The 26,558-nt window shown below is 40.1% G+C and overlaps 1 protein-coding gene across 2 annotated transcripts in view; it reads left to right on the top strand.

Moving 5' to 3' along the window:
• Positions 1–10,628: 10,628 nt before the first annotated feature.
• SLC2A9 (solute carrier family 2 member 9) overlaps positions 10,629–26,558 on the top strand; it is a 90,033-nt gene continuing 74,103 nt past the window's right edge. The window contains exons 1-4 of one of the 2 annotated variants that reach the window (XM_005517839.3): positions 10,629–10,771; positions 14,986–15,091; positions 20,387–20,485; positions 25,284–25,444. In XM_005517839.3, the coding sequence (XP_005517896.2) occupies positions 15,029–15,091; positions 20,387–20,485; positions 25,284–25,444 (323 nt within the window). In that variant the 5' untranslated portion in view covers positions 10,629–10,771; positions 14,986–15,028. Of the gene's footprint in view, positions 10,772–14,985; positions 15,092–16,560; positions 16,690–20,386; positions 20,486–25,283; positions 25,445–26,558 lie in introns of those variants that run through there. The other variant, XM_014263253.2, reaches the window with a different exon arrangement.

Raw genomic sequence — 26,558 nt, 5'->3', positions numbered from 1 at the left:
GAGAGGGCTGTGGCTTCCATGTAACTATGTGTAAAGGCATGAGTCAGAGCAAAGATGTGCATGTAAATGTGGTGCAATCTAACCCCTGATTTGAGAGATTATCTTGTCCTTGGTATATCCTACCCACAAAGGATACTAGACCTTAATCAGCTGATGTAGGTCAGGGCAGAGGTCACTAAATAAGGCCAGAATGCCATAGGGCCTGCTATGGTACCGTTTTTGGCTTTGGTATCTGTTGTGGATTTTTGGGTAAAGAATCAGCATACATTAATGTCCCCATAAAGAGAAAAGGAACAGCAGAGCATGTATTAATTCCAGCAGGAATTAATTACTTTCACACAGAGAAAGGAGTTGAAGAGTTAAAGCTAGGGGTTCAAACAAAATTTAAACTGGGATAATTGCAGACAGCAGGATATTGGGGGAGTGCTTTGCACCTGGAGGGAAACAAATATTAATCAAAATGATCAAGAGACAAATCAAGCCCCAAGGATGGGGTGATCATGAGGCAGAACTGAGCCTCAGATAGCACCATGTTAGGGTCTTGCAGAAATAGGAGGAAAGGCAAGATGGAGGGAGTAGCTTCAGGAGTTTAATGAATGAATTTCATTCCTTAACTAAATCATTTGAGGGGTAAACAGGAAATTATAGTAACAGAAGAGCAGGATAATGAATGGAGAAGATCACAAAAATCTTCCAAATTTCTGTTTCAAGACAAGTGCAAGATCTCTTATATGTGAAGAATATAGTATTTCCCATACCTTGCTGCCTTGAGGACTGTTGAGAACATATCAAATTACAGCTGACACCCGCATTTAACCATTTCAAGCAGTTAGATATATTCAGGGTGTTCCATGAAAATAGCATATATGTTTGTACTGTATAAGCTTATGTATCCACCCAATGCAGCTCTGATGGCAGGTCCTGTAAACAGAAAAGTTACTATGATATGTCATAGTTTTCCTTCCTTTGAGACAGTAAGAATTCTTACAGGAGTAAGAGAGACTACATTAAATGTTTGCCTACCTTATTCTGGCACACCAGCTGTTTCTCACAGGCTGGATAGAATATGCAAGCCTCTTTTGCAACAGCAATTACGCAAGTCAGTTTTTTGGTGTTCCTGCTTCCCTGGGTTATATTTTTGCACTCTAATGAAACAATCAGGCAAGTTTCCAACTGTTAATTAACTGCATGTGAATTGATTTTTTGAAGAATGGGAAATATCAAACAGAGTCTGTACTAACTAGGGAAACACCATCATGAGTTTCAGTTTAGACAAATTCACGGTGTTTCCCTATTCCTGAAGAATGGTGATTCTTCTCTCAGAGTCTGTTAAAATCTTGAGTAGAAAGTTGGAAAAACCGAATGAAGTGGTATTATTATCATGTTTGCTTGCAGATTATTAGCTTGCTCTCATGCAGCTGATAAAACAGTAATGGTTCTATTTAAATGTCGTACCATTTGTTGATAATCTGTTATTTAACCACAGGGTGGATATTTGCTCTCACTACTTCTGCAGAACACCATATTATGCCTATTAAACTGTTTAGTCTGAAGCTTAAATGCCACACAGAAGATTATTTCAGGGACAGGATTAATTATGTTGTCTTCATCTCTCTAATTGGTACATGATGTATTAGGGAACATCAACAAACTGTTTTAGAATTAACCATCTATGGAGCAGACCTCATGGCTGCATTTCTGACAGTTTTATGTTCACAATTTAGCTGTCAGGAGAAGAGAAGAAGAAGAGAAAATGTGCATAAGACCAGAGAAGGATTTTACTACACTTATTGCTAAAAGCTCTCAACCATTCCTATAAGACATATCTGTTTCTGCTGCTACAGTTACCTGCCTGGCTGACCTCTTGTTTTTTGACCAGAACTAGTCTCACTAATCAAGAACCCACTCTATTTTATAAGATTAATTAAAGGAAAAAGGTTAATGAGTTTGCCTATTTCCCTTGTGCCACTCCATAGAGAGATTTGTGAGTCATGGTATTGCAGCAGTTTTTGGGGCTCCAGAGCACATTCAACACTCACAAACCTTTGCTGTGCAATGCCAGTGAATAAAAACCACTCTGAAAGCCTGACGTGCACACTCTCCTCTTGGAGAGGGGTTGGGCAGGGGGGAAAAGGGAGCAGGCATGCCAGACACTGGTGGTATGTGACACCCTGATGGGTTGTGTTCCTCAGCCACAAAACCAGCCAAGTATAAGAATCTCTATATTTTTGCTTAATTACAATATTTCTTTTTCCAGGACTTAGGAATAGATGGTTAGAAACCTGTGCCCTCTCCTCCAAAGACTACAAATCTGCTGTATCACAACTGAAGTAGAAAGAGCATAAGGAGCCATCAAATAAGATGGGAATGAAGGCAATAGAACTTTAATTAAACCTTTTCTGAAAAGGAAATAAGCAACTCTCAGCATTTCAGGAATGCTGAGAGAATGAAAGATATGCAGAAGAAAGAAATTAATTAAATATTGTCCTAAAGGCAAACTACTTAGAGTAGTCTTATAGAAGTCCAGTCTTCAAGACATGATTGACTGCCTGTGCCCTTCACTTCTTATTCTCAGCCTCTTGCTGTAAGAGAGTATTTACAGTGAGGACTCCACCAGCAACAGACTGCCTCTGTAGGCTGTAGTGCTCCATTTCATTGATAATTCTCCTTTGCTATTTTGTTGTCCTGCTTTTCCCTGTTTAGAGTATCTGGATCCAGCTCAGGTTTGCCTCTGCTCTGAGTGATCCCTTGTACCAGCTCCTGGTGCTACTGCAGCAGCTCAGGAAAAAAAAATAAAGTGAAGCATTTTACCAAAACAGACATTTCCTGTCCAGAACAATTCATTTTTATAATAAACACACCACAACACTCCTGGCAGCAGAGAAACCTAAGGCTGAGGTTGCCTGTTACAGCATTAGGTGAAGGGAGATTCCTTGGCACATTGGGGAGATTATGGTGCAACCACAGTGATGTTTTTGTTTGAATTTCCGTAAACCGAGACATGTTCTGGCTTGTAAGGCAGAGTAGTCTTGGAGCATGTGAACTGGATGTCTTGTAAAGTTTAGGAAAATGAGAACTATTTCAGTGACTAACATAGGTACAGCCTGTGAGGTATTATTGCTAAAGTAGCACAATAAGAGTGTGCCCAGGGAACCAAGCCCATAATGTAGGAATGTGCAGGTAAACCTGCACAACTTCACTTAGGAAAGGTATGGCTGATAAGTGTCACAACACAAGAATTAGGGAAATTCCAGATGAGTAATCAAAAAAGAGGTTAAAATTGACAGTCTGATGTATGAATGCTGTCAAACTCATTGCCACAGGAAGCTGGAACAAACAATGTAAGTAAATTGAGCAAGTGACCCAGATGAATGGAAAGTGGATCCAAATACATATTCTAATTTAGAAAATTGTTAAGAAACCAGAATCCAGACACATAAACTTTCTTTGTTTCTCATTGCTTGAATAGCCAGTCCTAGCCATTATAGGATATGACTACAGGACTGGACCAAAGGCAGTGCTGGCTAGTTTTATGGAAGTGAGATTCTTTGTGTAATTGTCTATACCTTGTAAAGGCTCTGCAAGGATAGGACAACCTGGGGAAAAGGACACATCTCCCTTCTAAGTTAGCATGCTCAGTCCAACATCCATGACTTCTGTCCTTCTCTCCATCTGCTGGGAGAGTAAAGGCCTACATAACAGGATCTACTGTTGGCCACAGTCTGAAACAATATCAGCCTAAGGACTCCTTTATTAGGATTAATTTTATTATTTTTCTTGTTTTTTTCTGCCTCAGACAACTCAACTGTCGGCTTTCTAAGACTATTCACAATGGTTTCAGGATCTTTCAAAAAAATAGCTACATGTGAGTCCATTTCTGTGTATTTATTAAGGGGTTTTCTACATAAATATGCATGTAAAGCAATCCATTTTATCTGCCACTTAATGCACAAAGTGACTTTCTAAAGCTCTTTGTAAGCAGCCTTAGATTTGAGTGTCCTTAGTACAGTTTTATGCAAACTTTTTCCTCACAATTGCTCTCCCTTTCAAAATAACTCAATGATAGGTTGAGCAATACAATCCTGAGATAGCCATATTCTTGTGTGTTGTTATTTCATTTAATGGAATTAATTTGACACAGAAGTAACTTGATTCAGCAGTATGACCAGGATCTAGTTTAGCATGGTGCTTTAGCACTTGCATAACTTGGTTTTTTGCTTAGAGAGGGTTTACTTGCATCCTATACTGGTCTGGAACAGCAAATGACCTTTCAAGTAATGAAGCCACAGGAAGTACTTAAAACCCTGATTTTCATTACAACCATAAATGGGAGGTAAGGGGATCTATAAGCAAAACTCTGCTGTGCAGCTACCAGTAATTTCAATAATGGATAGTGGAATAAGAAGACTACTTTGAATATTCTTCTCAATGGCTTAGTATGTGCTGCCTATAGATTCCTGCTTCTGTTCTCAGTTTAATGTTTTATTAATTGACAACATATATCTTAAAATGAAAGTAATGCCCCTTGAACCAACAGCAAAGTAGAAGGCAATAACATAGTGTTCTTACTGGATTTTTTTGCCATACATGGCATGAGTCATGCACTTGGACATAATTCAGCCACTATCACACCCTGTTCATATAATTGGCAATAAAACTAGGAACAATCTCACTGATAGTGACTTGCCTTATGTCAGTGTTCTTGCTTTCACATACTAGTTTATACCATGAAATTACAGTAGCTTGTTCAATTTTCAAACCTTTAATAGCAAGAGTGGGCAGAGGTCAACTCCAGCTGAACTTTAAAGCCTGTACTTAAGACTAAAGAGACCAAAAGGTGGCTAAAATGGGAAATGCAAAAAAAAAGGGAAGCAGAAAAGCTGAAATACAGTAGATGACAGTAGCAAGGCAAATGGAGGATATTGGGCTATATAGGATGTTACAAGAATTTATAACTTGGGGATTTCATGTTGCCTAAGTAGCTGTGCATACATCTGTCTGGATACTTGTACAGTTCCAGAGTAGGCTATCACAGAATCATAGAAGCATTTAGTTTGGAGAAGATCCAAGAGTGATAAGGTGCCTCCTTTGCCTCCTTTTCTGCATAAGAGGAGTTCCTGCCCCTTCATCAGCTCCTTTGCCCTTCTCTGAACTGGCTCCAGCACCTCAAAGTCCTTTCCAAACTGAGGCCATGTGAAGCCTCACCAGTGCTGGGTACAGGGGGATGATCCCTGCTCTAGCTCTATTCTTTCTCTCCATAGGAAAGATTGGAGCCAAAATGATGGTTTTCTGTCAATGTCTTTTTATTTCAGAAAATGAGAAAAAGGATATTTTATTCACTTGAAATTACTGTGACATTCATTTAATTTCTAATGTTTTCCTAGCATATGCTGTTCTGCTTACATAATTATTTCTATGAATTATTAGACCACCTAAATAATTAGTTGGTTAAAAAGTATTACTTACATTCCTAAGCAAAGACTGACAATGAAGTTTACTGTAGAAATATTGTTTTATAATTCAACTGCAACTGAAGCAAAGATGATCTTGTATGGAGAATTCCTTTTGCTGTCGGTAGTGCTCACCAGCTGAGAGAGTCCTGCTTTTGACAAAGATACTGTATTAAACTTTTGTGGTATCTTCTACCTCCCTGTTTGGACATCACAGTTCAAATGGCTGGCTTTCAGAGCAGAAGAGCATAGAACAGAAACACTGCTCAAAGCATTGTTTATTGTCAAAGAGAAAACACACCTTAGATCTATTAAGAATTTACTGTTAACTGTGAGCCTGTTTCTATAATTGAGATTTTATGAGTCTTGATATTAGTCCAGATCTACTCATTACAGAGAAAGGGAGAACAACAATGTGTCAGCAATGCTCAGATCCTGCTCCTCTCCCTAGCATTGCACTCATCCATCCCCAGCTCCTCCCAAAGTTGATGGTTTCACCCTCGTGGGGGGTGGGTTATGACAACTCACCAGCACCTACAAGTCCTTTGGGTTTTTTTTTTGCCTACAACTCCACAGCTTCTGAATTTATGATATAATTGTGTCTTTTATGCATGTTTGATACTATTTCTTTGACATTGAGGTCCAGTCACCTGGTAGCAGCGTTCAGGCTCAGCCAGAAGCCCGACCTGCCCTGGTGATGAGGTAGGTCTGCGGTTCAAGCGTGAGCTGAAGTCCCCAAGTCAGGGCAGATACAGCCCTGTCCTCATCAGGCAAGTCCACAGTGACGAGGCAGGGCTGAATTAGTCAGGGTGAAGGTCTGGATCAGTTTCACCTGGACTGAGGACAAGGGCTGAGAATGTCCCCTAGCACGCTCTCCTGAGGGAAGTGGAGGGGAGTCTCTGCTGTTCCAGGAGGCTCTCCTCATGGCTGGCTGCCATGAGCTGCTGAAAATGGTAATAACTAACAGACTTTGATCCCAATTTCTTTTGAAATGCAAAGCAGGCATTTCAGCCACCAGCCTTTCCAATGTTTCATAAGCCTTGGCAATGTAAGGGAGTTTCGTATCTTTACGTTCATGTAATTGAAACTTACTGAGTGTGACAAAGCATTTTTTGTACCATTTTTTAAACTACAACAAAAGACATTTAAATGCCTCTGGAAATCACAGATGAAGCTTGAGAGAGGAGAGAGGACCTACCTTACTAGCTTTTCCCTTTATTCCCCAATTCCTCAAAATGGAAGAAAAACATATATGTCCAAAACATGCAGAATTTTACCATATTTGCATATCAAGATTTAATTACACAAATTAATTTAGTGATACATTGAAGCCTATTTTTGTATTAAATTACCTACCCCTACTTTTAGAGGGGAATACTTTGATAATATCTCTTAACCTTCAAGAGAATAAATGGTGAACCACTACTTGCCAGGTTTCATGAATCTGAGAATGGGAAAATAATTTGTTACACAAATATCTCTGATTATTTTTAGTCCCCAGATGAAGAAAAATGAAACTTCAAATCTAAAACTACAGCTAGACAAACTAAAAGGGTTTTGTAGCTTGAAGCAAAGCTGGTATTGGGGTTATTTAAAATAGCTGGACAGGTTGGATAGAGCATAGTCTGGCAAAGTTTATTTTCCTAGCTTGATTTCCAGGACTGACTTTCACAAGAAAGTAACATAAGCATATATTTCTACCCTGGGCTTGCTCTGCATCCTTTTTAGGCACATTCAGCCTTGCAAGGAATGTTGTACTCCAGGCTCAAGCAGGGCTTGTTGCTCTCAGGGGACTGGAGCCTTGCAACTCAAGATTTGAGCAAGCTAGTGACTGGCTGAGGTTGCAAAGCATGTGAAGGCATTTTGATTCTTCCCTCTCCACAGAGCTCAAGAGTGATGTCTAAGGCTAGAAGACATTATATCAATGAGGATGATCCTTGAGTCAAGACACACAGCTTGGTCTGTAGGGTTAGCAATTCAAGTGATCTTTCAAAAAGATGAACAGTTCTCTGAAGATTTCAAGAGAAGTAGTAAACAATTCCTGAGTGTAATAACACTGCTCAAGTGTATCAGTCTCAGAAATTTTTAAATATTCTTTGATGTTCAACCAAAAGGAACTTAGATGCTGGGTACTCTGCCTTCAGGACTGAATCCTAGGAGGGCTTCATTTTGTGGCATCATCCTTCTTTATAACACAAATTACTTTGAAAGTGTTTCCTTTCCACCTGGAGTGAATCTGTACAAAGCAGCAGCTCTGGTCTTACCTCAGGGCATGACTCCACAACATAAAAGCCTTCACTTGTCAATATTTAATTCAACATTTACTAAATGGTACATAGATGCTAGGCTGATTTCACCGGAAATAACTTTGTAAAGATTAAACTAGGTTTACTCTACATGGAGGGTAATGTTGAAAATAACTCTAACATAATAAAAACATTAAACTCATGGCTCATAAGATTTTTCCTAAATGATGACATACTAGACTTGCATGTGTACATAAGAAAAAATGGTTAAAACAACACTAATGGCCAACACAGCAAAGGTAATTATTAACCACTTTTTCTTGCAAAATAGCTGGAAAATACTTTGCTGTAGCTGATCCAATAAGCTGTCATACAAATCAGCAAAAACTATTTTAAAATATTCAATATTCTTGTTCTATTCCCCCTAGATCTGTTTGCTCTCCTTGTACAGAAGTGTAAGTATTCAGAACTTCGAGGTTTTAAGATGGAAGGACTAAATAAAAATGGTCAGTGTCCTGTTTTTTCTCCCAAAAATGTGGTTTTAGCAGTGCAGGAAGCAGTGCTTTTCCATCAAGGACATACAGCCACAAAAAGACACCAAATTCCAGTTTTGGTGGTTAGACTATGTGAAACACTAGATATTTTCTCTTTCACTAGCAAAGTATTTATGTATATGGTTAATTTTCCTATGGAACTAGCTTAAAACTAAGCTGTATGCTACTCCTTTGCTAGATCAGAACATTTTTGTAAACCCAAAATCTTAGCATCAGTTTGAGCCTGCATTTCCAAGGGGAGCTATCGGCATACAAACCAACTACAACTTTATGTGTAAATGAGCATTCACACACATAGTGACAGACACTGTACAACCTCTGGTTATCACATTTTCTCTAGCATTTGTGTTTCCAACTTCCTAATATTGAAAAAAAGCATCACAAACATTAAAATTTCACAGCTTTCTGTTTGAATAGTCACTTTGTAAGCTTTTAACATAGGCTTGCTTGTAATATCCTAATTTTTCTGCTTTGTTTATGATTTCTTTCTTATGTGGTATCTAACAAAGTAATTAATGGTTTGGTTGTGCTAGTTCTTGGTCATGTCTGTGTAAATTGCCCTTGGGATGTTTTCTTTGTATTCTTGCTCAAAATAAAACAGGGCAAACTAATAAACCTGAATCTATAGCTTGGGAAAATTTGGATCAAAGAGAAAGTTTGTTTAGTCTGAAAGGATTAGTCTTATCATAGAATGAGCTGCTCTTCAGTGATCATTGAATCAATGCACTTTGAACATGCATGTGTGTCCAAAGCATACACAACTATGTAAAACTTGCTTTATAATGTAACACTGCCAGCTTCATATCCCTTCTTTCTTATTTTCCTGTCCCTATGCTAATCATGGGACATCCTGAGCAGAAAATCCTTTCCAGTAGTGACAGATGCTGCCAGGAAGTAGAGCATCTTGGTTTTAGCTTTCATAATCTAATCACCTGGGATTAATTTTAAAGTTGTAAAAATTTCAGTTAAAATGTAGATTATTTGAAATGAAAGTTAAATGTATACAATGTATATATTTGTATAATTGTATACAAGCCTGGAAGGTATCATCTCTCCCTTGTAGCTGAGATATAGGATTTGTTTGAAGCTCACCTGTCTGCTCCCTCATTCTCACTCCAGAGAACAAATCTCCTATTTTCTTTTAGCCATCATGTTACATAGAGCTAAAGTAAAAGACTGTATTTCCTGTTAATTGTAAGATATTAGATTCCAAGTCTTTTTACATAAAATATGCTAGGGGATTTTAAGGAGAACTTCTTTCCTGTTGCTCAAAAGTGGTGTTCTCATTGATTAGCATCATGTAACTGGAGAAGGATGTCTGTGTTAAACTGAAGTAAATCTGATGCTAATATCTTTTGAGAGCCTCAGCAAGGTTTATGTAACAGGGTCAGAGGTGATCTGTAGGAGCTGCCAGAACAATTACAACTTGAAATACAAGTTGTAATTAATAATTGTAATACAAACCAAGAACCACATGCTCAATAATCCCACTTTCCCCAAAAGAACAAAGTTACTTGAAATCCCAGCCAGAGTTTACAGGTTCAGCCAACTCACCTTTGTACAGCTGCTTCTCTACCTAACATCTCTTGGATATTTAACATTTGCAAATTTAGGTATAATCCAACTAAATTACCTATCAAGATCCTTAGAAAAATGCTGATAAGACTGATTTAACATACATTGAATTTTCCAAGACAGCAATATGTGTACAAGCAGGGAAAAGTCAGAGACAGCACCTTTTCAGAATGGAGTGTTCTTATCTCTCTTAGCTTTGGGATGTAAGGCATTTATAACAAAGTCAGAACTTCTACTCCCTTGTCCTGGTCCATATTTTGTTCAATTTTTAAACTAACACTGATATGGAGCTTCTCTCTATGGCACAAAGATGCTTTACAAGGTAAATCTTTTTTATTGGCTACTGTGAGGTTAATTACTGTACAGTGTGTTCTGCACAGTATTGTCCCAGCCTTCTATAATCTTGCAAAGGGGTGACTCCTCCCACATCATCTCAGGTAGTGGCCATTCTTAAAAGCTATTTATAGCTCAAGTATTGGCCCAAGACATCACTGTTAAAAGCTATTTATAGCACGTGGAATGCTGTGGGTGTTCCTCAGTATAATCACTTGTAATCAGGTAAAAATATAAGAATGCAAGTCCTAGCCTTAGGCACTTGCATTTCACATGTCTAATGGCTCAAATTCAGGAAGCAAAGCTTTTTCACGGTTTGTGGTATCTGAAACAAAGACCTCTTGTGGGGTATCACAGCCATACAAGGCAGTTTGTTTTCTATTGGGCAAAAAACAGAGATTGCATGAATTCCAGCTGAAGCGTCATACTATTCTTTGTTTTTACTGTTAATTATTTATTACTTCTGAAATGGTATAAAAGAGTTAAACCTGGCTTTACATTCAATTTGACGACTTAGTTGTCCCTATTTTAGAGAAGAAGGCAGCAGCAGCAATTCTGAAGAGGGCTGCTTCTGAGCTGTGTTGAACTTTGCTGGAAGTGGAGAATACTTCAGGTAAGTGGTGAGTAGCATCTAGAAACTGGACTTGACACTTTGCAGCAAATTTGACAATGTTCTCAAGGGGTTGACTTGGGGAGGGAAGAATAGATTTATCTTGGTATAAACCAGTGTTTTGAAATTTATAAACAAATAATTTCCTGTGCTAGCCAAGTATTCAGCTTCTATGTAACTAGTCATTAACTCTAAAATCTTCCTCTCCTAGCGTAACACATTTCTACGGAAAATAGCTTTAATTTTCACGGGAATTTTTTAGAAGAAAATCCGCCAACACCCAACAACAACCCAAAACAGGACACTTCACTTTGAGATAGAAACTCAGTCTTTCCACCTCTCAGTACAAGAGATCAGATCATGACTTGTATGAAATATTGAAATGCAAATATAATAATGTATCATTTTGCAAAGGAACTTTGGGGTGGATACTATGGGTACAGGAAAAAAAGACATGTTTTTTACCACTATGTAAACTAATTACTTAAAATACAGGTATTTCTGGGAGCTGGGGTGTCTACAGTATTTGAGAATAACTTCTTGTAAATAGTTCAGTACCATGAGAATGCTGTGTCTAATTAAAGTCATACCCCATCTGATTCCATCAATGGTATTTTAATATTGGGACTGCTAGATATTTTTCATAAACACTATAGGAAACATTGATTTGAACCATCTCACTAGAATCAGAATAGATCTAAATTAACAAAACTGCTTGAGAAGAAAATAATCTGTTCTTAATGGAGTTCCATTGTACCTATTTTAATCAGGTAGCTGTGCCATTTACCAGGATCTACATAAGCTGTTACTGCATTGAGGACACAGAAACTCAAAATGTCTTCTTCACATTGAATGTTCTAATTAATCAATCTTTTAATTAATTAATGGTGGATTTCTTCTGTGTGAATGTGTATTTGTGCTTTAAAGTACCAGGGAGAGGAGCACATTCACACACCATAAACTAGGGGCAGAGGCATCTGTCATGAAGCACAGGCAAGTCCTCAGCTTACATCTCTTACACTGCAAGAGCAGCTCCATTTTTGAAAGGCACAAGCACTCAGCCATGGAAAACTTCTGCTATAGCTGAGTAGAAAAAAGATAGCAACACACAAGCTGTGGAATAAGAGTGAGGTGCAAAACTTTTCTCCTCCATGCTCTTTTGTCAGAGTTTTAGTGCTGAATTTAAAAAAAAAAAAAAAAGGAAAAAGAAAAAAAGTATTTTTGAAACATGGACTTGTTTCCACTACAAAGCATAGAAAACCAAAGTAATTAAGTTCGGAAATTTTGTCTCCCTAAGGGCAAAAATTATTAGATGTCAGTCTATCATGGACGATAGGACTTACTGAGTCTATTTGGGTTATTTTTGCACCAGTGTGTTTTCCAAAGCTTTGTCATTCACACCTTACTGTAGTGTCTCTCTTGGTGTTTCTTTTTCCTGCTGTTAAAAGAAAGCAAACTATTCTGTGCTACAGCTGAAAGAAGTGTGTCCTGAGGGGTAAAAAGCCCTTTCCATCCCTAAGAGGTCATACAAGTTTATAAATACAAGTGAATTTTGTCAGCTGGAGGCTGTTCTTCCACATTTCTCCCATCAATAGTAGTGCAATGCTGACATAGACTTTATTTTTCTACGGAGAGAGTATAATTTTGTACTTGGGAGACAGATAGGGAAGCCATGCATGCCCATCAAGAGGAATTTGTGACAGGAGAATCTTTTATATCACAGATAAACTGCCTGAAACTTATTTGTGTTTTGCTTTGGGTGGAGTGACCGAGGCCTTGGTGTTAGCCCACACTCACCTGATGAAGATGGGAAATGGGCCCTCACTGGCACTGAACCTTATGCTCAGACTGGACAACAATAATTGATCTAGTCTAGGTTTTATACACTTTTTAGTCTGGCTTGGTCTTGTTGGGGTTTTTTTAACATCTGTGTACTTTAACTCAGCTTTCCTGAGGTGGTCATCTCCTTGGCAATTTCATCATTCAGCTTAGCAAATATGGCTGTTTAGAATCCTAGTTCACCTGAACTGCTCCCTTTGCATATTTGCTTTTTCTGAACATGACAGCTTTCCAACAGCTTTTCTTTTTCCTGACTTGCAGTCAGTAAATGAAAGTTGAATGTTCAATAGAAGTTCAAAATTAAACCTGGATTTCAGTAGGTTTATTCATACCTCTCCCAAGTCAGTTTGCTGTGCCAGTCATAATGTTCCATTTTTGTGAACTGCTGAGCCTTCCTTGCCAAGGCTAACAATTCATAGGACTCAGTTGTATTCCTTGTCCTACCAGTGAACTCAACCCATACATTACTAAATAAACTGTTGGATAAGTAGATAAGCAAACTAAATTAGATTAGAAAAATCTAATCTGCTGTGACAAAGGGAAAATAATGAATAAATATCCTTGGATCGACAGCTTTAGCAACTTTACCTGGTACTAGCAATATGAATTTCAGAGGGAAGGAATACTTTTCCACACTATTAAAATTTTTCAGTGAGTGGTAAACAACAGCATCAGAGCAGATATGAGCTTTTCATTCCCCTAAATGGATCATCACTTCCTTAGATTTTGTTGAACTCTACAATCTGAAGACCAGGTTTCTGCTTGCTGCAATCATGTCTCTCTTCCCTACACGAGTCAAAAAGATGCAAAAATAACATTGACAAATCCATGCAGGCTTTCCATGACTTCTACTACAACCTCAGTCCAGATTTCTTAATTTTTTCATCAACTAGAATGTCTGTTCTGGATATGGTAACATTTCTTTTGCTACAGTAAATCTGATATCTTAAATAAGTAAAAGTGAGTTACTTGAAATATAGGAAGGGTAGTTCAATATTAACACTTGCGCTGATGGTGCATTGCAGTTAAACTTTCCAGACACACCAGACATATCTTAGAATGTTTTAAAGATGTTCTGAAAAAAATTCAGCAACATAAAAATAAGTTCAGTGAGGGAAAGCAGACACAAGTTATCCCTGCTTGTGGCTTAGCTGTGAGGTTATGTTTCCTTAGATGCTTAGCAGATTGTTTCTCACTCTGTTGTTTCTGTTTCAGTGCTATGACCCATATACTCTTTATCTGCTTTTAAATTCCAGTTTGATGATGCTTTGTTTGTGCTCTGTCAGAACCTTCATTAATTTAATTGTCTATATTATCCATATATGAAATCTGTATGGGATGTGGGATCTTTAATGAATAGGTCATGACATTTTTCATATACTTGTTGAATGCGGCATGGGGAAGAACTGTTTGATGTGACTAACCCTCTATCCTATAAAGTGAAATACATTTCCATGAAAGCCCTTTTTGAAGAACAATTCAGCAGTAATTCACTAAGGTCCCTTGAAGCAGAGGAAAAGGAGCTTTGCAGGTTGTTAGTATTGACTGCACTGGTAAGTAGAGAGAGAGGAAGGTAACTTTCTGGCTTTAGTACTTCTAGGATGTTGTTACATCTCTGGTTTGTCTTACTTAAGAGCTTAGACTGATTGCTTGGAACTATCTGATAAAATGGGCCCAGTACTGTCAATGTCTCACAGAAGTGATTTCATCCTAAAAACCTCTTGTAAGTGTCATGGCCTCAACAATCCCGTGTGCTGCTTCACCAAACTGCCTGCTACTCCCCACATCTCATAGCTCACTGTCTTGTAGACTCTTGTCTGGAAGACAACTTATTTTCAGGACTAGATCTATCATTACCATAATGGCCACTTAAGCAAAAATCTTGAAATGCGCTGTCATCTCAAGGTGTTGAAGCAGATGCTCCATGCTCCAAATTAACTGAACAAACTGGCAGACTGCCCAAGATCATACAATGAAGCACAATGTAAATATCAGATCCTCTCTGAAACACCAGAAACCAGTTTAGTTTCTTTATAAATTAAGATTAAAATACCCTTTAACATTATTTAAGTATATATGGTGATGTACAGGCAAGAATTTTCTTGACAGAACAGTAAATAAATGGACTCCTCCTTTGCAAATCCACAATGACCTAGCTCACAAAAGGTCTAATAATAATTAGAATCACACCAACAATTAATCCAAATGCCCTGGCTGGAACTCAGCCATAGTAATGTAGTTCCACCTGACTAAACTTCTTTAATAGTTGCAGTGGGTCTGATGTTCCTCCTCTATTAGTGACAGCATGTCTACTAAAGAGCCTGTATCTTTTTTCCCCTCCTGAACAGTAGCACAGCTTACCCTCTTTTCTTCCTCAGATATTATTTAACAAGGTGGAGAACAAACAATAATTTAACAAGAATGGAGAACAAACAGCAAAGCAACAGCATGACGAAAGAAAATAATGAAGTCAAGAAAAAAGTGGTGAGTGAATTCCTCAAATCTTCTGTTGAGGCATTTGTTTTCTGTTTGGAGAGTGGAGGCAGAAAATAATTATAAAATAATAATTTGGAACCTATATGCTTACTCTTTTTTTTTGTGTAGCATATGTTTACTTTCTGTAACTAACCAAGAGTGGTTGGGAAGGATCAAAAATTGTGAGTGTATTAAGGTGAGAAATTATGTACATATTAATCACATGTAGCCATGGTATTTGCATTTGAGTATGAACTGAACTACTTGCACTGCTATTTAACATGAAACAAAACAAAACACAGGTGTCTGATTCATCATAAATACACTGTATATTCCAGGGGCTTGATTCTCCTAACTTGACTCTTTTACTGCTTATGACAATTCAAAGAGGTTATAAATGTTGTCCAGATCTTCTATCAACATGTACAATAATTGTACACATTAATGAGCAGCATCTGGCTTTCTATTCAAACACCAGTCATCTTGATCTGAGCCAGTGACACTTCAAAGTTATTGCACCATAAACTGCTTTCCAGCCTCCATTGTTCAATGGCATTACTTACTTTGTCTTTGAGAGCTCTAAGCTAGCTCTGAGATGTGCAACATATCAGAAGCTCAGACTTACACCAAAATCAGCTACAGTCACTTGGGGACAATTCCCAGATGCACTTAATACTCATCATTGCCAACTAGAAGGTATCATTTAACTCTTAGCAGTTCAAAATTCCATGCATGCAAGTAGGTACTTTCAAATATAATAGCTGAAAGCTTTTATCTTCCCCAGGTGGCATGTCTAATCCCCATCCTTAACACAGCAGTAGTGTGGCATGTCAGATCTAAACCTCCTAACGTTGTGGAAACATCCTTAACATCTTAATTGGCTACAAGTTTTGTGGTACCTTCACTTTCCAGCCTCGGCAACGCGGGAAAAGTCTTCCCCATCTAGGGGAAGGGTCTAGGGTCTTGCTCACAGAAGGGCTGACCAGGTCTCCAGTCGGGACCGCGGCAGGGGCCCCTGAAAGCCGCGGTCCCCCAGCCGGAGTGTCACTCTGGGGCAGGGCCGGGATAGACACCGGGTCGTGACATTCCCCTGCCCTACCTGCGCTGCTGGGTAAATTCCCGCGGAGGGACGGGCAGCCCCAGGCCCGGCGGCGGGCGGGTACATTCTCCTAAGTTATGTGCGAGCACGCACAGAAGTGAGCCCGTGTTCCCCATCGCTCGAGTCCTGCCCGCAGCCCCGGGCACCGGCTCTGTCCCCTCCCGGGAGCCGCGTCCTCCCCCGGCTGGCGCTGAGCGACCGGGGCCGGGACAGGGGCTGGGACAGGGGCTGGGACAGGGGCTGGGACAGGGGCTGGGACAGGAGCAGGGACAGGAGCAGGGACAGGGGCAGGGACAGGGGCTGGGACAGGGGCTGGGACAGGGGCTGGGACAGGAGCAGGGGCAGGGGCAGGGCAGCCGCGCCCCCGGACACCCCCGAGCTCCCGGCGCGCCCCCGCTGCCCCGGAGATGCGCGGCCGTTGCGCGCGTGCGGAGGCGGCATGGACGGGGCGGCGCAGCCCGAGGCGGACACGCTGGTGCAGCGGGGAGCGGGCGGCGCCCGCCGGGCCGTAAGTAGCGCTGGGCGGCTCTCCGTGCTGCGGAATGCCCGCAGCCCTTACCGCGGAATGCCCGCCGAGAGCCAGGCGGGGCGGGAGGGGAAGCTCGGCCGGCGCTGCCCACGCCTCGCGGAGGATTAACGGGAGAGGGGGTGATTCCGATCCTCTCGGGCGCCGTGGTGGAGGATGGTGCACGGAGGCTGCGGGAGCCGGAGTAACAGCCCGGGGCTTCCCCGAGAGCCAGGCGGAGCTCGGGCTGCACAGCCCTTCCCCGCTCGGAAAGTTGCTGGTGCCGGTGCAGGGGAGGCCGGCGGTGGGCAGAGCTGAAAACACGGCAGCCGCCGAGCCGGGACCCGGAGCATGGGCGGGGGTCAGCGCGGGGCCGGTGTGTGCCCGGCCGGGGAGCGCAGCCGCTGCCGCGGGTGAAGCGCAGGCAGGCGAGAGTAGAGCAAGGCGAGGGCACTGCTGCTTCCTCGCTGCTCTCTAGGACCACCTGCAAGCTCTCAGGGCAAGGGCAGAGCCAGGGAGAGAGGGACGGAGGTTTCCTTTATCTCCCGCAGCCCCGAGGGCAGAGCTGCCGGAGGGCGCCGGGTCCGCGAGCACCTGCCGGGAGCGCCTGGCCCCGCGGGACCTGGGTCTCAGTAAGGGTATCCCCAGTGCGGTGCTCCAGAGACCAGCTTTCCTGTGTATTGCTAATTGTAGCAATATCTATTTAAAAATATTTAACTTCCCTATGCGTGTATGCAGTGTTTACCGCTACCAATTGTGTTTAAGTTTAGTCTGAGGAGGGGGCTATAACTAACCAAAGTACGATAGTCTAACCTTTTTTTTGAAAACTGAAGTGCAAACTGAAATGCAAACTGTCATGCAGTAAATGAAAAGACAATTTGAGACTCATGGTAGCCAGCACAAATATTTCACGACATACTGAACAAGGACTGGAGTTGAGAAAAGCATCTGCAGACCATAGTGCCTGGGATCTGTGATTAGGCCAAAAACGTGGGCTTTCACATACAAGCAGTCCTCGGGTATCTGCAGGTCTTTGCTGTGAGCTGCCATGCAGCTTTTCTGACTGAGCACTTGTTGCTGTGGTGATGGTCACACGTTCCTGCCCTTGGGCTGACAGTAGTGATGCATGGGCATATGCATGGCTATGAGGCCAAGGAACACCTATGAAGGAGGCATGGTTGCCTTCTTGATTCCTGGCCATTTTAAAAGACACTGTGGGTTGTGTTTATCTTTCCTTTCCTTTTTCTAATGTTGCCACAGGGTAAATAGTTTTTTGAGCAACAGTTTGATTTTCTTTTACATTCTTGCTTCACTGTGCTTTTGTCTTTATCTGGTGTTACTGAAGCCTGAGCAAATATTTAAAATAGTGAATGAGGAGACAGGTCATGGAGAAGTTGAATTTCATATTTCAAGTTCCAAAACCTCTGAATTGAGTGAGCCTGAGGTTTTCTGCAGCAGCCTGTATGCTTAAAAACTTCATGGTATTGAGTTTCTAAATCCAGTTATTACAGTGCGAGGTTTTCTAAGCACTTCTGTGATTTGCCCTGCATTATCTTCCACTTAGCTTCATGTGTATATAATTTGCCTGTACTGAAAGTTTTGTGCCTTCATTGATGTTTTTAATAACCATTAGGCTATAAGTTCCAAATATTTTTCATTGCAGGATTTTTTCTGATATGTCTAATGTTATTGGAGTAGAGCCCTTTAGGAATATTGCACCAAGATTACTGCATGACACTTGGGAACTCACGCTTATTGTTTGTGAACCCTTTGGGAGCAGCCTGGTAGACCACCAGAAATATTTCCCCCAGCATCATTCATTCAGAGTAGTAGCAATTTCTTCTAAGTGCAGAAATGCTTGTGCATAGCAGAGAAATAATAAGCACCCAATATGAGGTGTTATCATCAGAAGTTAAATAAAGCTATGTCAAGTTCCTACATTTTGCTAACAAAGTAATGTGCAAATTCCGTGTGTGTGTGGCAGGCTCATTTTAAGAAGCTGGCTAATAATAATAAACTGTGTTTGGCTTATGTAATGATCTCAACGGGATATATTTCTTACAAGGCTTTTCACCCCCTGCACACTTCCTCCTGACCTGACCAAAACCAGGCTGGTTAATGAACCGTGTAATCTCTTAAAAGGTTCCCACATCATGTGGAAGAAGTTAAAAACACTCAGCCATCCTACAGGGTGCATTTTGAATGCTCAGAGTTGGCAGCTACGAGTGCCGCAGACCCCACGTGCTGGGGGTACACTGTGCTCTGTCCCCAGAGCCTGGGTGTCTCATCCCTTCCCCACAGGGCACAGTCTATGCCAGCAGTGTGGCACAGGAGCTCTGGCACATGCCAAGAGCCCCGGTGTGTTCACCTGCCCTGCTGTGCCCGCAAGGCTGCTGGAGCTCGTTCCACTCCACTGTCACTGCAGCTATGCCATATACACAAACCTCCTTCATGCTCAGCACCTGCATTTTCCATACAGCTTTGTGCAGTTGACAGAATGCATCCACTCATTAACCTGTTGTGGTGTGGTGAGTGATATAACTGAAACTGAGTTTCTTAGTCCTGATTAAGCAGGTCTTCCTCCTTTTGAAAGGATTGAGGTTTCAGTGACTGAGGAGGCTGGGCATAAATAGCAGTGAACTGTGCCTGAAATTCTTTGTTCTTATCATAGCTGTTTTTAAAATTGAAAATATATTAAAAATACATCAATTTTAACACATTCAGAGTTGTTTTTCATTATCTACATAACAATATTTGCAATTGACCAGCCACCAAAACACTAATGTCTCTTGGGAATGGCTGGGAATGGTCTCTTCTGCCAAATTCTGTAAACCAGCAGGAGAAGTAATACTGGGGAAGTTGGAAAGGAATGCAAATGCAAAATCTCTCAAATCAAATCCAAGCAGTTCTGAATTTTATTCAACAGCTGAGGTGGAAGCAGAAATTGCAGAGTTGGGTTAAAAAGAGTATGAGGAGGATGAGGTGAGAAGACCTGAGGAGGGAGAAGTACAGGTGTGCCATTGGGAAAATGGGCACTGAAGAGTGTGTGTGGCAAAATGTTATTGTTGGAAACTTGCATTTAGATTACAAAACCTAGTTTGTAGACATAATTTTATTCTTTTTGGTCACAATTTCATTAATCCTTATTGTTGAGGGGTAAAGGGCAGGGTGCATGCCATCGCATGAGTTTTCATCCAAGTCAGATCTACCCCCAGACTTGTTGTATCATCTTATGTAGTAAGGTGATAAAAATAGATATAACAGTAAGTATATTATATATTATATGTTATATATTATAGATTACAGATATACTATGTATATATATACTATAATAGAAAGTAAGGTATGCCTTATTTCATTGTGCTAGTGATATACTGTCAACAATTTCCTTTGCTGAGATTATGCTTCCCCAGCATTTTACTTTTTGGTGTGGGAGCTGGTAGAATGCTTGCAGCAGAACTCTGTGAGGTTGAAAGAAGTTCAAATGTTCACTTATGCCTCCATAGATGTTAAGCGACATGCTGTCACTTCGAATGTAATGTGGCTCAGATTGAGCAAGGAGAAGTGTTTCAGGCTATTATTCTGCATCAAGAGCATCTGCCTGCAGGTGCTATGCAAGATAGCTAAGGGGTGTTTAAAACCCGAGGTACATTAATTTTGAGTGTGTTAACAATGGCTGCATCTTTTCTTTGTTTTTCAGAACTGGTCTGGGAGTCTTATTTTAGCCTCCTTAACTGGTGCTTTTGGGTCGTCTTTTCTTTATGGTTACAATCTGTCGGTGGTGAACGCTCCCTCAGGGGTAAGTGACTGGCTAAAGTGGAATTTAATATCAGTAGAGGGCAGCCTTGTCCAACTATTGTGCTCCTCAGCATCCTGCCTTTCTAGTCCTGATTACACAGTAGGAGGGGATTAAATCTCATAGAGTAACGCTCCCTTGCCCAAAACCTTCTTTCTGCTTCCCATGAGGTTTTCACTTAAATTCAGTAAGTGTCAGAGAGCTAAATGCTGCCGTTGAGGTGAGTGGGTGCACATGGTTTGCTTCTTATTCTCCCAGATCCAGGCTAATCCTGAATCTTCCTGCACACTTTAATGTGCTAAAGTATTTTTTATATCTGACTAGTGAGAGTATTCAGTAGCTGCATGCACATATTCAGTAACTTCTGTTCATGCAATTCAATTCTAGAGGGTTACACAACATTTCATTCCCACAGCACTGATATTATAAATAATGCTTCTGGCTTCCTCTTAAATAATGAGCCTCCTCTTCTGTGTTTTGTTGTGATGCCTCAGTATACAAGAGTTGTGGGGATTTCATTAAAACATCAGTCATTACAAATGAAAACCAGAACATTTTCTTTTTACACTGGCTGTCTAGAGACCCTCAACACAGTCAAGCACAGCAGGAAGCAATTCAGTGGAGTTGCAAATAACACTATTTTGAAAAGTAGCTAGTAAATATTGGGAATTAACTGTAGAAATTCCATTTCAAAATAGTTCCTTTCCAAAGGTAAGCTCCTTCTTTTATGAAAATATCCTATTAAAATATGTGTCTAGATTTCCACCTAAACAGGTTTTTCATGTTAAAGCTGGATGAAATATTTATGCAAATAATGAAAGAAGCATTTTTAAAAATTATGTTTCATATGTGGATTTTATTTGGTAAACTGCTGACCCAAAGGAGTAGGAAGAGACTCAGCCTACAGAAATTTTTAATTGCTCATTTCATAACTTCTGGGAGTTTTTGTCAAGTTCCTGGTGTTTTATATACTGGTAATTGCAGGTTGGATAAATTGGATGTTAGCATGACATGTCCAGCCATCACGTCACTTTACAGTCATCAGAGCATAAACACAGCTTAGAAAAAATCAGCAAGAAGCTCTAATTCTGTGAGCAATGGTATTGATTGTCCTGATGGGAAAATCCTTCCTGCACTGCCTTGGGGATATCAACAGCGCAGTGAGAGCAAGCCAATTTCTAAACCTTTAAGTACCATTTGGAAAATGGGCTGTCCTGGCGGTCAGAGCTTTCCTGTCACTTTCTGCAGGAGTAAGGGAAAGAAAGGCTGTGCTCCTTGGCAGCACTCAGAAAGTTCTCTTTGAACCATGCGAGAGATTACAGAGGTGTGGGTGGGGAGGTTGAAGATGCAATCCCGTAACAAATACTAAATTCCAGGTTTTGTACTTAATAACACTTCCAGAATTGTCTGGTTTTATTTGAAATCTTTAGTGTGACTTTTGGGCTGAAACTGGGCACTATGCTGATGGTTTACACCATTACAGGTGTGCATGAGGTCTCGACGTTTCAGTGTTTGATTTACAACTTCGTATCTCTCTTATTCATATTAAGATGTACATTAGCTAGGGCTAAGGAGTAGTTCTACTGACAAGGAAGTTGTGTAGTTCAAGAATAAAATATCACTCTGTCCTCTGACCCTCTCTCTAGCTCCAGGATTAATTAATGTGTGTCATTCATTTGCCTGAGAAAGACCACTTTCCTGTCCCTGTCCCTGGGGCTGCAGTGACTGGGTTGAGGGGAAGAGCATAGGCTGAGGTCACAGCCATGGTAGGGAGCAGTGAGCCATATCAAAGCTGTGCTTCTTGCAGCACAAGAAAAGGAACCATTGCCCCATCTGTTTTCTCCTGTGTGTTAAGAAATCAGTCTGCTGCAATATGACTGATATGACTGAGAAACAGCAAAGCAGAGCATCTTGTAACTGTAGATAAAAGCAGCCTTGTAAGAGGTTATACCGGGAGTGCAGTAATTCCTACAAGTTGTAAGCAGAGTTTCATTTATAAACCTGGTAGGACAAATAACTTCTTGTGGTGACATGCAGCTTACAGCCGACATTGTAAGATTCGCCTTCTCTTCATAGCATACTGGGTATCTTCTGCCCCTCTTCAGTACAGTACAATTCCTCTTGATGCTGAAGTCATCCAGCCTTACAGAAGGGTTGTATGCTCCTTTGAGAAGTAGTGAAAAAAGGCTTGATAATGGCAGTTAACTAAAACCCAGAATGTTTCCAGGATCCTCAAACTGAGCGCGTAGCAGGATGTCAACAGGAGCTGATGGAGTGAAAGAAGTTAATTTAAGACTGAAGTGTTGAAGAGCTATTTGTAAATTCTTGTGTCCATTTTCTTTCAGTGCCACAATTTGTGTCACAAATTTGATGAGTGTCAGCTCATCAAACCACAGGGGAATTCTCCTATAGTTCTCACTGGTGGGCTTTACTTCAGGTCATCTCATGAGGCAGAGTTAGTCTAAGTTCCTGATTGTTTCAAGGGGGAAATAAGCTGCACATACTCTGTTCAGAGCTGAGATTGCTTCGCACTCAGTTCCCTGTAGTTCTGTGGGAAAGAGCATGGCCCATCACAGGTATGATTCCCTGAGAAACCCAGAATTACAAGTTTCCATGGGCTTGTTCAAAGAGTTACCAGAATTTATTAAAAACATATTGGGAGCATTTGGCAGTAGTAAGACAAAAGATTTAATTGAATACAAGATGAAGCTGTCTTTTTCTGAGCTGCATTTCTACAGTTCATTTCATGGACTGATTGTGGGCAGTGCCTGTGAAACAATGATGTGCTTTGTGCTCTGTGCAGGAAGCAAAGTCCCTGCTACTTTCTGCTTTGTAGCCCTTGCCCTCTTCCTGCAGGAGGCTGCAGCTCTGAGTTCCTATGGCACAAACATACAGCTTGCTGTGACAGCTGGTTCAGTAGTTGTCACTGTGTGAATGACCTCTGTAACTATGGGTAAGACAAGGAAAATATTTCTCTGTTTTTTAAGATATATCCATTAGATTCATACATATAGAACTTTCTATATTCCTTATATTCCTCTTCTCGTTCTCATCCCAGCACTACTACCATCATGAACTGAGGCAGTTGAGAAAATAAGATACTGATATCAGCCACCATTTTTTGTAGGCTTTGTTTAGGGCCTAAAATTTTTGTATATAGGTTTATGCCTTTAGTGTTATTGAGACACCTGATCAAATTCCCAAAGGAGCTTTTACACAAAATTCAGTGGATTCAAATTCAGTGGATTTATTCTATCAGGTTTGTTTTGTTTCATGTGCATCTCCTGAAAATCTCTGTGTTTTATTAGCCTTCTGTTTCTTGGCAATGGGAGACCAGAGAGAGGTGCTAGTACATGTCAGAACATCCATCTATCTGTTACTAGTGAATGATTTAGTTTGTACTTTATTTTCTTGAACATCTGCAGTTATTTGATGCCTCCTTGTAAATAACTAAGTTATGCTGAGAAAATTAGTCATAACACAAGGGGAGAGTAATTTGCCTACCTATTTTTAGCCATTATCATTAACAAGAAATGCTAATAGTGTTCTAAAAGTGTTTTCTCTTAGTATTCATTACTATCAGAAATTAATTTCAAATAGACAAGAAGATGTCTGAATCTAAATATAATCTGAGTATTGGTGTTAAAGAACTAAGATGCTTTTTCTTGATTTAATGGCAGATTCATCCGGAATCTTACTGTGAGACTTCTAAATTATTCAAGACCCAAATGGACTTGGTTTTTTTAAATTTTTATTCCCTGTCTATTTAGAAACATTTAAGATAGGATGGGAGAAATAACCCAGTTCTCCTTTTAATTAAGGGCATGAGAAGCTTACTAGAAATTTGATAGATGGAAGACAGAAGATTGTATATTCTACCTTCACTTTTCCTAGGTATTTTGTAGGTGGAGAGGTGATAATTCAAACTAAAGGCCCTCAAATAGAATATTCCATGTGTCCAAGGCCAGATTTTAGGTGAAGTTTGAAGTTCCTAGTTTGAACAGGGAAAAAGTAGTGGCTTATTATGCTGTGTCCTTTCCCAGGATAATTTAGGAGCTGTTACATTGTGAAGAAAATTGGAGAAGAAACTGGGAAGAAGTTCCAAGATTAAACTTTTGATATTGTAGAGCTTGAGAGCTTTTCCTAAGTGTGTTGTGCCCTTCTGCTGTGATGACTGCAATTTCCTGGTACTGTATACTAGCCAGAGCATCAGGCACCACAGTGGCACTTCCTCAGTGCTGAAATTGGAGCAGCATAAAAACAAGGAAGCTTGACTAAATAGAATATTTAGTCAATAAATAGGTGATGTCTCTGCAGGCAATACAGAGACTATGTTAAAGTGCTGTCCTGGAGCTATGACACCTTTACCTTTTAAAAAGATGAATAACTTAGTCTAATTAAATACTGGGGAAGGGAAGTTGTTAGAAGGCATCTTTCAAAAACCTGTAGTTGTCCTCATGTGAGGAAAGCAGAGGAAGAGTATAAACTTTGGCACATTAAAGGCTAAAGAGTGATCTTGTCCTGGACATTCTTGTCTACCTGTGGGGCTTTTTCCCCATCTGCTTTGGTACTGCCTTGTAGTCACATGTATATATGCTAGGACTGATTCAGTTAGTTTTATTCAGTTGTATCTATAAATGAGGCCCCATTTTGTTGGAGGAGGAAAACAGAAGAGCAAGAGTGATTCCTGCAAGAAAGCTACTTTGGGTTTTCTGGGTTTTTAACTGCTTCTGTTTCGTTCAGCTGTATTCCCAAAATGTGATCTTTTTTTCACATATTTTTATTATGTATTTTCTTACAGTATATCAAGAAGTTTTACAATGAAACCTGGGAGAGGAGGTATGGCTTCTCAGTGGATGAAGGCACGCTGACGCTTCTCTGGTCCATAACTGTTTCTATTTTTGCCATCGGTGGCCTTGTGGGTGCCATTATTGTTACTCCAATTGTGAAGTTCTTTGGAAGGTAGGTGTTCTGGAAAGCTTGCATTTTCTAAAGTAGTTTCTTTCTTAGTCTCTCTAGAAAGTTTTACTTTTATTAAATAAAAAATAATTAAAAAAACAAAAAAAAAAATCTTTCCATTCTGAAAACTTACTGTGCATCATTTGAGTCACAGAAGCCATTTATCCTGAACGAGCAGTGGGTTGAGATGTCAAGGAGTGTGACTTGTCAAGTGTGCCAAAGGAAAATACCCTAAAATAGGAATGATTTCACAAAGGACTAGCAGAATCTTGTTCCTGAGTCTACTGAGTATCTAACTGTAAACAAACACAACTATCAATATATCTCATTTGCTTCATAACAGCATTTGCTGTCATGTGGTAATAAAAATTTACTTCAATTTATATCCCTTAAATTCAATTCATTACTTCAGATTTTTTTCAGTCTTTGTGTCAACTTAAAATACAGTTTGAAGAACTGGCCTAGGATGAAGTTCATGTATGGCCATTCCCAAGAAGGGGTACACCATCCATTCTGTACAGTGCAGCATTTGACCAAGTCTTGACCATAGAGAATATGAGTATTTTAGGAGTGCTTGTATTGGTGTGTGCTTGCATTTTTGCTGCAGATACTATTTCTGTCAAATTTTTGTGTCATACAGTCTTTTAAATAGAATTTTGAACTTAATTTACTATTTATCTATATTTAGAAGGGCGCTGAAAAAAACCCCTGCCATTGTAGCATTCATCATAGCTGCTCATTTGGATTTTTCTTAATTGTAAATTCAGTATTATTTGATATCTTTTGGTCAGTTAAATCACAGGAGAACATCATCATGGAGGCTTAAATATAAGTGTAAACCTCCAGTGTTCTTACATTGCTGTTTTACATTTTGATGATTTCCATAAGATTGCACTTTCCTAGGTCTCTTTCTCCTTCTCCCAACTTGTCCATATGTCATTTTTCATCTCAAAGAGGGTATTTTCAGGTTTTTCCATTTCATGCTTACAGCAAGTCAGTATTCTTAGCTGTTACCCATTCTTCATGAATTTATTTTGTCACTTCAGCGCTTGATTTTCAATTTTTAAATATTTTCCATAGTTATATTATTTACTTTTTTTAGGGTTTCAATTTCTTC

The sequence above is a fragment of the Pseudopodoces humilis genome, chromosome 6 (assembly GCF_049639895.1).
Source record: "Pseudopodoces humilis isolate 2021_Gansu_Grassland_sample_001 chromosome 6, ASM4963989v1, whole genome shotgun sequence".
Classification (NCBI taxonomy): Eukaryota; Metazoa; Chordata; class Aves; order Passeriformes; family Paridae; genus Pseudopodoces; species Pseudopodoces humilis.
This window is presented reverse-complemented; position numbering and strand designations above follow the sequence as displayed.